Below are 13,325 nucleotides of genomic sequence, written 5' to 3' on the forward strand. Positions count from 1 at the left end.
GCATTTGGAAGTGCAGTCGCTCTAAATCTAAGGGGTAGATCAGAAATGAGTGGAAGCTCTGTTGATTTTATCATCCACTCATGTGAAAGCTAAAATGCTGTTTTTTATTTTCCTTGCATGTCCCCCTTCGATCTACAGCAACTTTACTTCCAAGTGCACTTTCAGTGCAAAGTGGATTTGACTTTCATAAATAACCAATATCTTTTACTTTTTGCTATAATAAAATATCATAAGTGAAAAAAAAAAAATGTTTTCCTAAGTTTAGGCAGATATGTATTATTCTACATATTTATTTATTTTTTTAACCAAAATCACAATAGGCGATATTGATTGGTTTGCGCAAAAGTTATAGCGTCTACAAAATAGGGGATAGATTTATGGCATTTTATTATAATTTGTTTTTTAATCATAATCTGCGATTATTATTGGGACTGTGATATTGCGGCAGACAAATTGGACACTTGACACATTTTTGAGACCACTGACAATTATACAGCGATCAGTGCTATAAAAATGCGCTGATTACTGTATGTCACTGGCAGGGAAGGGGTTAACACTAGGGGGCGATAAAGGGGTTAACTGCGTTCCCTAGGTGTGTTCTAACTGTAGGGGGGATGGGACTGACTAGGGGAGGAGAGAAATATATACTTAGTATGAACACACGATCTTTCTCCTCTCCTCCAAAAAAAAAAAAAACCAACGTGATTTGTGCGTTTCCCCAGCTGTAGCAAATTGGTTTATGCTTTGCTGCAGCTTTCCGCCTTCTAGATCAACTGTGGGTATAGGATTGTGTATATGGGATTGTATGGTTGTTTTCTTTTTTTTGTTTGTTTATTTTTTATTGGTTTTACTAGATGGACTTTTTTCAATCCACCTTTTTTCATGTAACTACGAGTCTAAATGCATAGTCAATAATGGTAAGGAAGTTTAGTAGTCAGTTTAAGCACAACAGGACAATAATATACCACATCAGGCAGAACTTCTTCCTCTCCCTGCATGTTCTCAGGTGCCTTCAGCGCTCTGCATCCTACAGGATAGGCCAATAGAATACAAATGGTGCCTGCATATCAGTCCCACCAGTTTTTTTTAGTTTTGCATATGATGAGGAAATAACTGAAAACTGCTATTTTTTTTTATCCCCGAATGTCTGTCCCCACTAGTTAAAGTGATACTAAACTCACACTGTTTAATTTACATTGTCCTGTCTATTTCTGTATATAAAATGATGGTTCTGTAATTATTTTAAATAAAAAAAATCGAAGTACCGTTTTCCTAATTGATATACAGCTGTCACATAACCAAGATCTTTCCCAGCCTGTCTGCAGGGAAACATAAGCAGGAGGAGAGTCTAGTCCTCTGCTGCTGGTCACATGTACAAAAAAAAAAAAAAGGCTTTGGAATACAGGGTAAAGATAAAGATTTAATATCAATAAACAGATTTTAATTGACATACAAATATACATTTATAATGAAATATTTATGATTTTTTGAAAACAACATGGTGTTGGCTTATTTCTGCTGTGCCACACCCGTTCATCCTGTGTCTTACAATAAGGGGGAGGTGATTGTGTTTAACTGGTTAGTGCGCATGGAGGAGGAGACAGTGAGTAGGCTATCATTTACCACTGTGTATACGCCCAACTGAGTGACTCTATAGTCACATGGGCTGCTCAGAAGTGATAGGGAGGAAATGCTCAGCATTGAAACTAATTTAAAACTGAGCATGTGCAGAATTGCCACCACAGCTGCAAAAATCCCTAGCTTAAATGGGGACATGAACAGAAGGTGGCGATAAGAGTTCAGCAGGATCAACCAGGTTTTTCTCAGGATACAGAAAACAAATCCCATAGAAATTGAGCACAAACAGCATGTAATACATCATTTATTGATAGTTTTTTATGATGTGGGTTTGGTGACACTTCACTAAGGCTCAGTTCACGCAGTACGCGGCACGACTTGCAGTGCCGCGACCTGCCGCGACTTGCAAAACGACTTCTGTATAGAAGTCAATGCAAGTCGCGCGAAGTCGCTGCAAAAGTAGTACAGGAACCTTTTTTCTAAGTCGGAGCGACTCGAGTCGCTCCTATTAGAACGGTTCCATAGTACAGAACGGGGAGCGACTTGTCAGGTGGCGAAGTCGCCTGGACAAGTCGCCCCTGTGTGAACCAAGCATAACAGGGACACAGCCAGTAATAAATGTACTTCCTTTTACACGGCCATGTTCCATACACTGATGCTAGTGAACTGAGCCAACCTTGGATAGATCTGCATACATACAGAGCTGATCCGAGCAACCCTGTACCTCTACATGATGTAAAATATGTGTATTTATATCCTACAATGGAGGTAGGGAAGGAGACAGGAATTAGGTCCGGTTCACACTGAGGCAGCACGACTTACAGCGCGACTGCCTCAGGCGATCCAGACTCGACCGCTGCGGCGACTTGCAAAACGACTTCTGTATAGAAGTCAATGCAAGTTGCCTCAAGTCGCCCCCAAAGTCATACAGGAACCTTTTTCTAAGTCGGAGCGACTTGTGTTGCTCCGATTAGAATGGTTCCATTGTACAGAATGGGATGCTACTTGTCAGGCGGCTAAGTCACCTAACAAGTCATCCTAGTGTGAACCAACCCTTAATGGATGAATGAATGACATTACCAAGCCCCCCCCCCCCTCCCCCACCTCTAGATATCTGAACGTTTCCTTATTTCCCCAAAAAGGGTGGGGGTTTTGCACTTTGCATGCTTGTAATTTCACCAGAAAGTGAGGGGAACAGGTGGTTCCACAACATTTTTAGTTCACTTTCCTTCAATGTCACTTTCCTCCAAAAATAACGAATTCCAGAGTAATTTACATAGTTTCACAGCACTGGAAACTGACAAACACGATGGTAACAAAGGGGTATTAAAGGCTGGTATTCAAGTGGTTAAACTTCATAACCTGCATGTTATCAGTGCTCAGCCCACACAAAAACAGGATTACAATCGAGTGATTCTGGCAAAGGTTAGCTTGGCAATGTGCTGCCACTCTATTAAAAATAACCCCTTGAACATAGACTTTGCTACTCACCCATATATCCACCTTGGGTCCTTCATACTCCTTTCCTTCAAACAGTTCTGGTGCTGCATACGGGGGACTTCCACACCAAGTTTTTAACAACTGTCCTGGAGTAAAACGATTACTGAACCCAAAATCTAGGGGAAAACAATCAAAAGTTACAACTATATTGCAATGTCCTATACATACCAGGAAATAACCATAAAAGTTCTGGTTGTATGGAATCTTCCCCTGCAGAAGTTCTACATAACCCTTTGAACTTATTGATAAACTCTATAACACACTTCCTAATTTATTAAATGGGAAATGACACAATGGGAGGCTCTTGTCCATCCATTGATGGATGAAAAATGGACTTCAATGCACCTCTATAGAAAAACAGTTGATCGTCCATTTACATTGAATCAAAGCCCTATCTTACTTCCATTAAAAAAAAAACCTTAACGGACAAAAATAGGATGTAAGTGGACAAACGGTTCGTTTTTGCACTGGTAGTGGATGTAAAAAACAAAAAACAAAAAACAAAAAAAAAAAAAAACTGATGAAACAAATGGAACGCTCTTAGGAAGGGACTATGGGGGTTATTTACTAAAGGCACTTTGCACTACAAGTGCACTTGGAAGTGCAGTCGCTGCAGATTTGAGGGGACATGCAAGTAAAAAAAAAAAAGCATTTTAGCTTGCACATGATTGGATGATAAAGTCAGCAGAGCTTCCGCCCATATCATAACTTCCCCTCAGATCTACAATGACTGCACTTCCAGTGCAAAGTGGATTTTCCTTTAGTAAATCAACCCCTATATGTATGGCATGAGTAAACGTAAAAAAAATGAAAAATTGTCCCCGTTAGGCCAGGCAGTATTGGAAGCAAAAGAGACTCCTGCATTAAGAATCCCTCATTCGACAATGTGCAAGCATGTAAACTAGGGCTGAAAAAACAAATCGATTAATTTCATAATTACTATTTTCATAATCGATTAATCGGCCAGTAACATAATGGGGTTTAAAAAAAAAAAATGAGCCCTTTTATAGTACAAAGAGAGTTTACAGTTCTACAGTAAAAAAATGAACCCCTTACAATAGTGATTATCTGTTTTTTTTGTACTATAAAAGGGCTAATTTTAGTTTTTTTTAACCCCATTATGTTACTAAATGTCTTAAACCTGGTTCACGCCTGTGTGTTTGGTGCTTTTTGCAGAAACGCACTACAGTTCATTTACATGGTTTCCTATGGGACACGTTCACATCTATGCTTTTTTCAGCCGCTGCGTATTTGGAAAGGGTCCGGGACTTTTATTTTTTTTTATGCAAAACAGTGCTTTTTTGGTTCGATATACTTCAATTTTGCAGCAATTTGTGTTTTTTTAATTTGCCCAACAACAAACTGGCCAAAAAAATGCAAAAACGCAAGTCGCAGAAAAAATCGCGTGCGCAAAAAGCAAAACACACAGCAAAAAGCACTGCAGAAACACATCAAAAGGAAGCTGCATAGGTGTGTACCGAGCCTTATGCTGGCCACACAGATAAATGTTTAGAAGAAAATATTCAGGCAAAAAATCTTTGTACATTCACTGAATGAAAGAAAGTTGTTTGAAATTTTCACTTGTTTTTAACATTCCGTTTTTAAAATGAATGTAATTTCTGAACGAAAACCACATACACTGTCTGAAAATTCCTTTGACCAAAAAGTTTTCTATTTCCAAATTTTCCCGTCACTGTGGTTGAAAATGAAAGTCGATTTGACCCAACTAACGATTAGAAAATCGAACAAACGTTCTTAAAATTACATTTTTTTTTTTTTTGAAGGAGAAACATTGTTTTGTTTTAAATTTAAAAAAAAAATGATCTCTGAGTCGGATGATATTTACCAGATTCACCCTTTAATAGTATCTCCAGTATATATCCTCCAATAGTATATCTCTTCTGTCTGTTATTCTCAGAGTGGATTCCATATTTTACTCCCTAACCATATAGTTGGTTATTTATCTTTACCACTGCATAGAGATATTTAAGAATAAAAACTTAATCGAAACAATCGGCCAACTAATCGATTATGAAAATAATATCGTTAGTTGCAGCCCTAATGGAAACACTCAAAGATTGTACAGGTCTTTGAGTCAGGCAATAAAAGCGGTCTTGATCCCCTTTTTGGAAACACTGATACCTGAACCTTTCACGATCCCTAAATTATACGAGTAACAGGGACATTTAACCTCCACAATCTTTTGTCCTGATCAAAAAACAAAAACTAAAAACCAACAGATTCCCCCATTACACAAGGCTGGGACTCAGATCCACCCCCCACCCATGAGAATACACAGCCGGCTGCTGTTCAACAGAAAGCAGATCTAATGGTCGGCTTCTGTTGACCAGAAAGAGATACGTACACAACGCAGAGTAACCAAAGAATGGAAGGGATGGTGGCAAAACTCTTTCAGAGTGCTAAAGTTCTGGTCCAGTCTGTGCTGGTGAGCTGGATGGGGAGTCTTTATTGGGGGATTTGAACGGAGAGGGTAGGCTGGGAGGGGGGGATGATCTGTATTGGTAAGAGAGGTTAATTTGGTTGCAGACTGTAGAGTGCCTCGTGTGTTACACACGCCTGACCCTTGCACTATAGAGACAGCGCAAAAGTAGCTGTGTATGGCAACCAATCAGCTGATATCTTTTGTTTTCAATGCTTAACTGAACAAATTCCCTTCACTGTGTCTCATTTATACTCCTGCCTACTGTACTCTAAGTACATTACAGTTCTTCTGCAAGGCACGGTGAGGGGAAAAAACTATCTGATCCCCTGCTGATTTTGTATGTTTCTCCACTGTAGGTTTATTTTAACAGTGAGAGACAGAACAACAGAAAAACGCATTACAAAGTTAGAAATTGATTTACATTCTAATAAATGAAATAAGTATTTGATCCCCAAGCAAAGCATGACTTAGTACTTGGTGGAGAAACCCTTGTTGGCTTGCAGAGGTAAGACGTTTTCTTGTAGCGAGTTACCAGGTTTGCACACATCTCAGGAGGAATTTTGGTCCACGCTTATTTACAGATCTTCTAAAAATCTAAGTTTCCCTCTATACATTTTCTATAGGATAAAGGTCTGGGGAATGGCTAGGCCACTTCATGACCTTAAAGTGCTTTTGTAGACAGCATTAGGATAAAAAACCTTCTCTGTGCAGTAGATCCCCTCAGCACCCCCAATACTTACCTGAGCCCCATCTCAATCAAACAATGTTGCACGAGTCTCAGCTGTCCGGGACCTCCTCATTGGCTAAGACAGCAGTGGGACGCCACTGGCTCCCTCTGCTGTCAAAGTTAATGAGCCAAAGAGGAGAGTGAGGGAGCAGGGCCAAGCCACAGCTTTGTGTCTGAATGGACGCACAGAGCAGTGGCTAGGCTTGGGTGCCCCCATAGCAAGCCGCTTGGAGGAGGGAGGGGCCAGGAGTGCCAGCGAGGGACAAGGGAAGAGGAGGATCTGGGCTGCTCTGTGCAAAACCACTGCACAGCGCAGGTAAGTAGACCATGTTTTTATTTTTAAATTTAAAAAAAAGAGACTTTAGCATCACTTGAATGTGGTTCTTCTTGAGCCAATCCTTTGTTGCCTTGGCGGTATGTTTTGGGTCATGGTCATGCTGAAAGAGCCATCCATGAACCATCTTAAGTGTTCGGGTTGAGGGATGAAGGTTCTCATCTAAGATTTTACAATACATTGCAGCAGCCATTAGCCCCTCAATGTGGGAAAAGTCAGCCTGCAACTTTAGCAGAGAAACCGCCCCAAAACATAATGTTTCTACCTCCGTGCTTGACTGTAGGGATGGTGTTCTTAGGGTCAAAGTCAGCATTTTTCTTCCCCCCCCCCCAAACACGGCGAGTCGAGTTAATGCCAAAGAGCTCAATTCTGGTCTCATCTGACCACAGCACTTTCTCCCAATCCTTCTCCGAATCATTTAGATGAACATTGGCAAACTTCAAACGGGTCTGTACATGTGTCTTCTTGAGGAGGGAGGCCTTGCAGGTGCTGCAGGATTTCAGTCCATGGCGGAATATTGTGTTACCAATGGTTTGTTTGGAGACTATGGTCCCAACTACCTTGAGATCATTCACAAGCTCTGAGTAGCACTTTTCTCATGATCATCCTTACTGGGGAGAACTCTTGCATGGAGTCCCAAATCGAGGGCGATTGATGGTTATTTTGTATTTCTTCCATTTGCGAATAATCACTTCAACAGTTGTCTCCTCACCAAGTTTCTTGCTGATGGACCTGTAGACCATTCCAGCCTTGTGCAGGTCTACAGTCTTGTTCCTGATGTCCTTTGACAGCACTTTGATCTTGCCCATGATGGTAAGGTTTGAATGGAAGAAATAAATATTGTGGACAGGTGTCTTATACACATAATGAGTTGTCATTCTGAGCATCTTTATAAATGAACAGAACTACTCTGTGTACCACATGAGCACATACTGTAGCCTGTCTGTGGGAGCCAGAATTATTGTTAGTTGTTACGGTATTAAATATGTATTTTTCTCACTGAACTGCAACTCAATTTATAACATTATTTGTATTGTGTTTTTTTTCTGGATTTCTGGTTGATATTCTGTGTCTATCATTTAAAATACACCTATGATAAAAAAAAAAATCATAGACCCTTAATTTCTTTGTAAGTGGGCAAACTTACAAAATCTGCAAGGGATCAAATAATTATTGTCACCACTGTATATAATTACAATCTATACATAGAAACAAAAGGTTTTTATTAACATTTGCACACACTGGCAACACCATTTACTACATGCTGGTCTTTATCACATGTAAATCTAAAAATCCTAGTAAGAGTATACACTCCCTTTAACTGATTCAAGGCAATAAGTCAAAAATAAATTTTGCAGGATTTTGGCTATTTAAAGTGGTTGTAAACCCTTACACCACACTTTGACCTACAGGTAAGCCAAGATTAAGGCTTACCTGTAGGTCCAAGAAATATCTCCTAAACCTACACGGTTTAGGAGATATTTGCCGAAAGACAGGCACCACTGTCTACGGTGCATGCGCTGTAGACAGCAGCACGCAGGCGCACTGAGCGCGGCACCGTCAACGACGAAGATGCTGCGCGTCGGCTCCTGTGCGCATGCGCGGGAGTGGCGTCATCGCGGCTTCACCGAATGACATCGGCGGAGCAGCGAGACCCCACCGAGAAGATGGATGCTCCGGACTACAGGGGACAGCGGTGACTTTGCTGGCTCCTGTGTCAGGTAAGTGACACATAATGGACTACTATGTGATGCATAGTAGTCCATTATGCTTTACCTTTACAGGGAATGAAAGAGGAAGTAAACTCATCAGGGTTTACTTCCTCTTTAAGAAACACAAATAAGTGGCTAAGTTAGTGTTGATTATTAACCCAGACTACCGAATATCTGTTGGTTAAATGATTCTGGAAGAGAATCTTCCAGCTCTACAGGAAATACTGTAGTTAACATAAAATTCAATTTACACTTACAGTGCATCCGGAAAGTATTTACAGTCCCTTCACTTTTCCACATTGTTACAGCTTTATTCCAAAATGGATTAAATTAGTAATTTTCCTCAAAATTCTACAAACAATAACCCATAATGACAACATGAAAGATGTTTCTTTGAAACCTTTGCAAATTTATATAAAAAATAAAAATGTTCACAGCCTTTGCCATTACACTCAAAATTAAAGCGGGATTCCACCCTAAAGTGGAACCTCCGCTGATCGGAAACCCCCCCCCCCCTCCGGTGTCACAATTGACACCTTTCAGGGGGGAGGGGGGTGGAGATACCTGTCAAAGACAGGTATTTTCACCCACTTCCGGGCATAGACTCCCACGGGAGTCTACGCCATTTCCTGCCCTGCCGCGCTGTCTGCTGGGACACACACGGGTCCCAGTGACAGCGCGGAGATTTCCCATTGCGCTGTGCGGCTCGCGCATGCACAGTAGGGAACCGGGAAGTGAAGCCGATTCGCTTCACTTCCTGATTTCCTCACCTAGAATGGCGGCGGCAGCAGCCGAGGCACGAGCGGTCGATCGGCCTCGGCTGCCGGCATCGCTGGAACCCGGGACAGGTGAGTGTCCATTTATTAAAAGTCAGCAGCTGTAGTATTTATAGCTGCTGGCTTTTAATATTTTTTTTTTGGGCGGAATCCCTCTTTAAGCTCAGGTGTATCCTGTTTCCACTGATCGTCCTTGAGATGTGTCTACAACTTGATTGGAGTCCACCTGTGGTAAATACAGTTGATTGGACATGATTTGGAAAGCCACACACCTGTCTATATAAGGTCCCACAGCTAACAGAGCAAGTCAGAACACAAACCAAGCCATTAAGTCTAAGGAATAAGGATGAGCTCTGGTGTGTTCACATACTCCACGTGCAGAGCCCGCCAGGTTGTCTGAGCGGCGCTGCACTAATCATAGGCAGTGAGACATTGCCACGATCTCTGCAGCTGCGCATCGGGGGAATAGATCACTGCCTGTGATTAGCTCAGCGCTGCGTCGACTTCCTGGCGGGCTCTGCATGTGGAGTATGCGAACGCGCCTGAGCTCATTCTTACTAAGGAATTGTCTGTAAACCCCCAAGACAGGATTGTATCGAGGCACAGATCTGGGGAAGGTTACCTAAACATTTCTGCAGCATTTGAGGCTGCATTCACACCTGAGCGTTTTCAGCTCATAAAACGCCTGAAAAACTCCAAACAAAATCCCATTCATTTCAATGGCACCTGTTCACATCTGAGAGTTTTGTACCTAAAAACACCTGAAGCTCAAAAAAGTACATGAGCTTCTTTTTGGGCAGATTACAGGACTTTTTCTGCTTTTTACATTGGTGACCTTTTGACCTGTACAAAATTGCGGCAAAATCACGTGCCTTTCTGCCGTAAAATGAAACGCTCAGGTGTGAACGCAGCCTGAGTGCGGTAAATGGAAGATGTTTGGAACCACCAGGACTCTTCCTAGAGTGGGCCGCCCAGCCAAACTGAGCTATCAGGGAAGAAGGGCCTTAGTCAGGGAGGTGACCAAGAACCCGATGGTCATTCTGACAGAGCTCCAGCGTTTCTCTGTGGAGAGAGGAGAACATTCCAGAACAACCATCTGTACAGCACCCCACCAATCAGGCCTTTGTGGTAGAGTGGCCAGACGGAAGCCACTCCTCAGTAAAAAAAGAAACATGACAGCCCACCTGGAGTTTGCCCAAAGGCACTTGAAGGACTCCCAGACCATGAGAAACAAAATTCTCTGGTCTGATGAAACAAAGATTTTACTTTTTGGCCTGAATGACAAGCATCATGTCTGGAGGAAACCAGACACCTCATCACCTGGCCAATACCATCCCTACAGTGAAGCATGGTGGTGGCAGCATCATGCTGTGGGGATGTTTTTCAGCGTCAGGAACTGGGAGACCAGTCACGATTGAGGGAAAGATGAATGCAGCAATATACAGAGACATCCCTGATGAAAACTTGCTCCAGAGCACTAGGGACCTCCGACTAGGGTGAAGGTTCATCTTCCAACAGGACAATGACCCTAAGCACACAGCCAAGGTAACAAAGGAGTGGCTACAGGACAACTCTGAATGTGCTTTTGTGGCCCAGCCAGGTCCCAAAGGTGCTTCTACTAAGTATTGAGCAAAGGCTGTGAATACGCATGTACATGTGATCTTTTTCATTTTTAAGAAATTTACAAAGATTTCAATAAACTTCTTTCACGTTGTCGTTATGGGATATGGTTTGTAGAATTTTGAGGAAAATAATGAATTCAATCCATTTTGGAATAAGGCTGTAACATAACAAATATTGAAAAAAGTGAAGCGCTCTGAATACTTTCCGGACACACTGTATAAAGGAATCCAACAGCCGATACAAACGCAACCGTTAAAAAATGAAATCAGAATACAGATATATTAAGCAAACACCCCAAGAACTAGGCCATATAAATGTTGGGAACCTGGTTCTGCAAGTTTATGTTTAATCAGGAAACATTTGGAGCATTAAAAAGTGACATTATCTTGTGTCACATCTGTGGCTTCCATGGAATTCGGGAAAGACAAATACGAAAACAAGCAAGATATACACCAAAATGTTCTGATAATAACTCAGCCTTTCCATCCTACTCATCAGATGACTGAAATGAGCAGCTGCCAAAGAAAACAGCAGATGGGAAGATCCAAGCAATTCCTGAGCAGCTCCTGGACTTAGGATTCCCAGGATCATTTGCCTCATCTCCCTGAAATAGCATCCTCCATAAAGAAACCTGCATGGGACATGTTAATATTTCTCAATATAAAGCAATCATAATACGAATTGCTCCTATTCTGAGACATTAGCTACAAATGATTAAAGGCCTATATTGTGCAAGACATGCCCAGAAAAGGCAAACTAAGCCAAAGGAGTAGTTGCCAGTATTGCCTGTGGGCTCCCGGCACTTGACCTTTTTCCCCATTATGGACTTTTTGGCGGTGACCAGCATGGCAAAGAAGGTTTTGACTTCTTATAAGCTGCCAAGAAGTAGGAGTGGATGCAGAAAGCCGCATCCATAGAATGGATGAGACAAATGCAGGGAGAGCCTTGAGCAGCAGCTACCCAGGTACAGATTTCTCTCCAGAAAGAACAGTAAGCAGTACAAAAGAGAAATCACTAAGTGTCACTTCAATATTCCTGAGACTAGCAGTGCCCCTAGGCTCTGTTCACATATTCGCAATAGCAGCAAACTGCGGGACACCCATGCATTTCCGGTGTGTTGCCAGTCTACCTCAAAAGCACCCCAAATCCGGCACGATTTTCCCGCCATTCATTCGTTGGACGACAATTGTGGGAAAAAACGTGCAATTAGAATCGCGGGATGCCTGTTGCCCAAAAGAAGTACATGAGCTTCTTCTGGACAATGGCCGTCATGCAATTATATTGCAATTGTCGCCCCCATACTCCTACATGTGAACAGAACCTGAATGACATCACAGCGATATGTGATTAGGAGTGCCAAGGCATGTTCCCATTGTCAGGAAGTGCACTGCTATTTTTCACAAGTAATTCCAATGAAAAGTTCGATTTTTCTGGGTATTAATTAGGCACATTTTAAAATGGTTCCTATAAGATAGCAATTTTCTCTTAATTTTAGTTCAGGTTCACTTTAGAGAAAATCTACTCCTGCTGCTGTCAGATTACAATGATCAGTGGCTGCAGCCACTAAAGAGAACATTTTCCAATGATTAATGTCCATTGATCTAACAGGAACCACAAACACAGACTAAAATTTGACAGATCCCAGCTGAACAGGCTGAATTTCTATCTATGGCAAGCTTAACTCCACCATATCACCTGCACCCCAATGCACTTCTGGATCCTCTGAATATTCTAAGGAAAGAATTGTATGAAAATCCATATTAGCAGAGGGCTAGCCAGACACCCCATCAGTACTGAAGTCTGGTGATGGGTCACTCAAGCACATAGCACTGAATTGTAGAATAAGAGAGTTTTTTTGGCCCACACCTTGAAGGTTAGACCTTCAGGGGGTTCCAGCACTGTGGGGATAGAATGTGGCAAAGTCAGCATTAGGTTGTCTGCATAGTAGTCATGAAATGCTTGTTTTCAAAACTAAAATGAAAAGTGACATTTCACTAATGTTTATTAATCTCATATTAAGCTAAAGAAATGAATTTCAGTAAACCTTATGTATAAGCCTTCAGTCTCTAGAGATTCTCAGAACTGAACATCTTGTGCCAAACGCTTCCACCACCTGCACCCTCTGACTGAGCAAGGAGGATATTAGAAAAGCTTCCATTTCTATTTGACTTGAATGGGAGAAAAAAAAAGAGCAGGCAGATAGTCCAAGTCCTCGTTCACACGGGGAGATTAGCTGTGTGCCCAGCACAGGGTAGTCATTTACCAGCACAGGGATGCACAGGTGTTATGTGCATTCCCATACCGGTAATGCCACTTGTCTATTGGGACTCGTGGCTGCTTGGACACCACTCCCCCCAAACTTACCCTGTGTGTTTGGGGACCCGCGCGCACACGGATGTCAAATTGGGACACTGTGGCTGTGTCCATGTAGCCACATGTCCTAATAGACATCTATGGGACTGCCAGCATGTGGATGCACGCAACACCTGTGCATTCCCATAGCGTTAAAATATGGCCTGCACAAGGAACACAGCTAATCGCCCCATGTGAATGAGGACTTGGGCTGCTTGCTCAGAGACAGAATTGTGGCAAGGCACAGATCTGGCCAAGGTTACAAAAAAATTTCTCCTGC

At 42.1% G+C, this 13,325-nt stretch overlaps 1 protein-coding gene across 3 annotated transcripts in view; it reads right to left on the reverse strand.

Moving 5' to 3' along the window:
* SIK3 (SIK family kinase 3) overlaps positions 1–13,325 on the reverse strand; it is a 274,128-nt gene that overhangs the window by 95,267 nt on the left and 165,536 nt on the right. For all 3 annotated transcript variants that reach the window (XM_077456978.1, XM_077456979.1, XM_077456977.1), the window contains exon 5: positions 3,070–3,194. In XM_077456978.1, the coding sequence (XP_077313104.1) occupies positions 3,070–3,194 (125 nt within the window). The remainder of the gene's footprint in view (positions 1–3,069; positions 3,195–13,325) is intronic.

This window comes from Lithobates pipiens, unplaced genomic scaffold (genome assembly GCF_037356315.1).
Source record: "Lithobates pipiens isolate NorthernLeopardFrog02 unplaced genomic scaffold, aLitPip1_a1.2 Scaffold_27, whole genome shotgun sequence".
Taxonomy (NCBI): domain Eukaryota; kingdom Metazoa; phylum Chordata; class Amphibia; order Anura; family Ranidae; genus Lithobates; species Lithobates pipiens.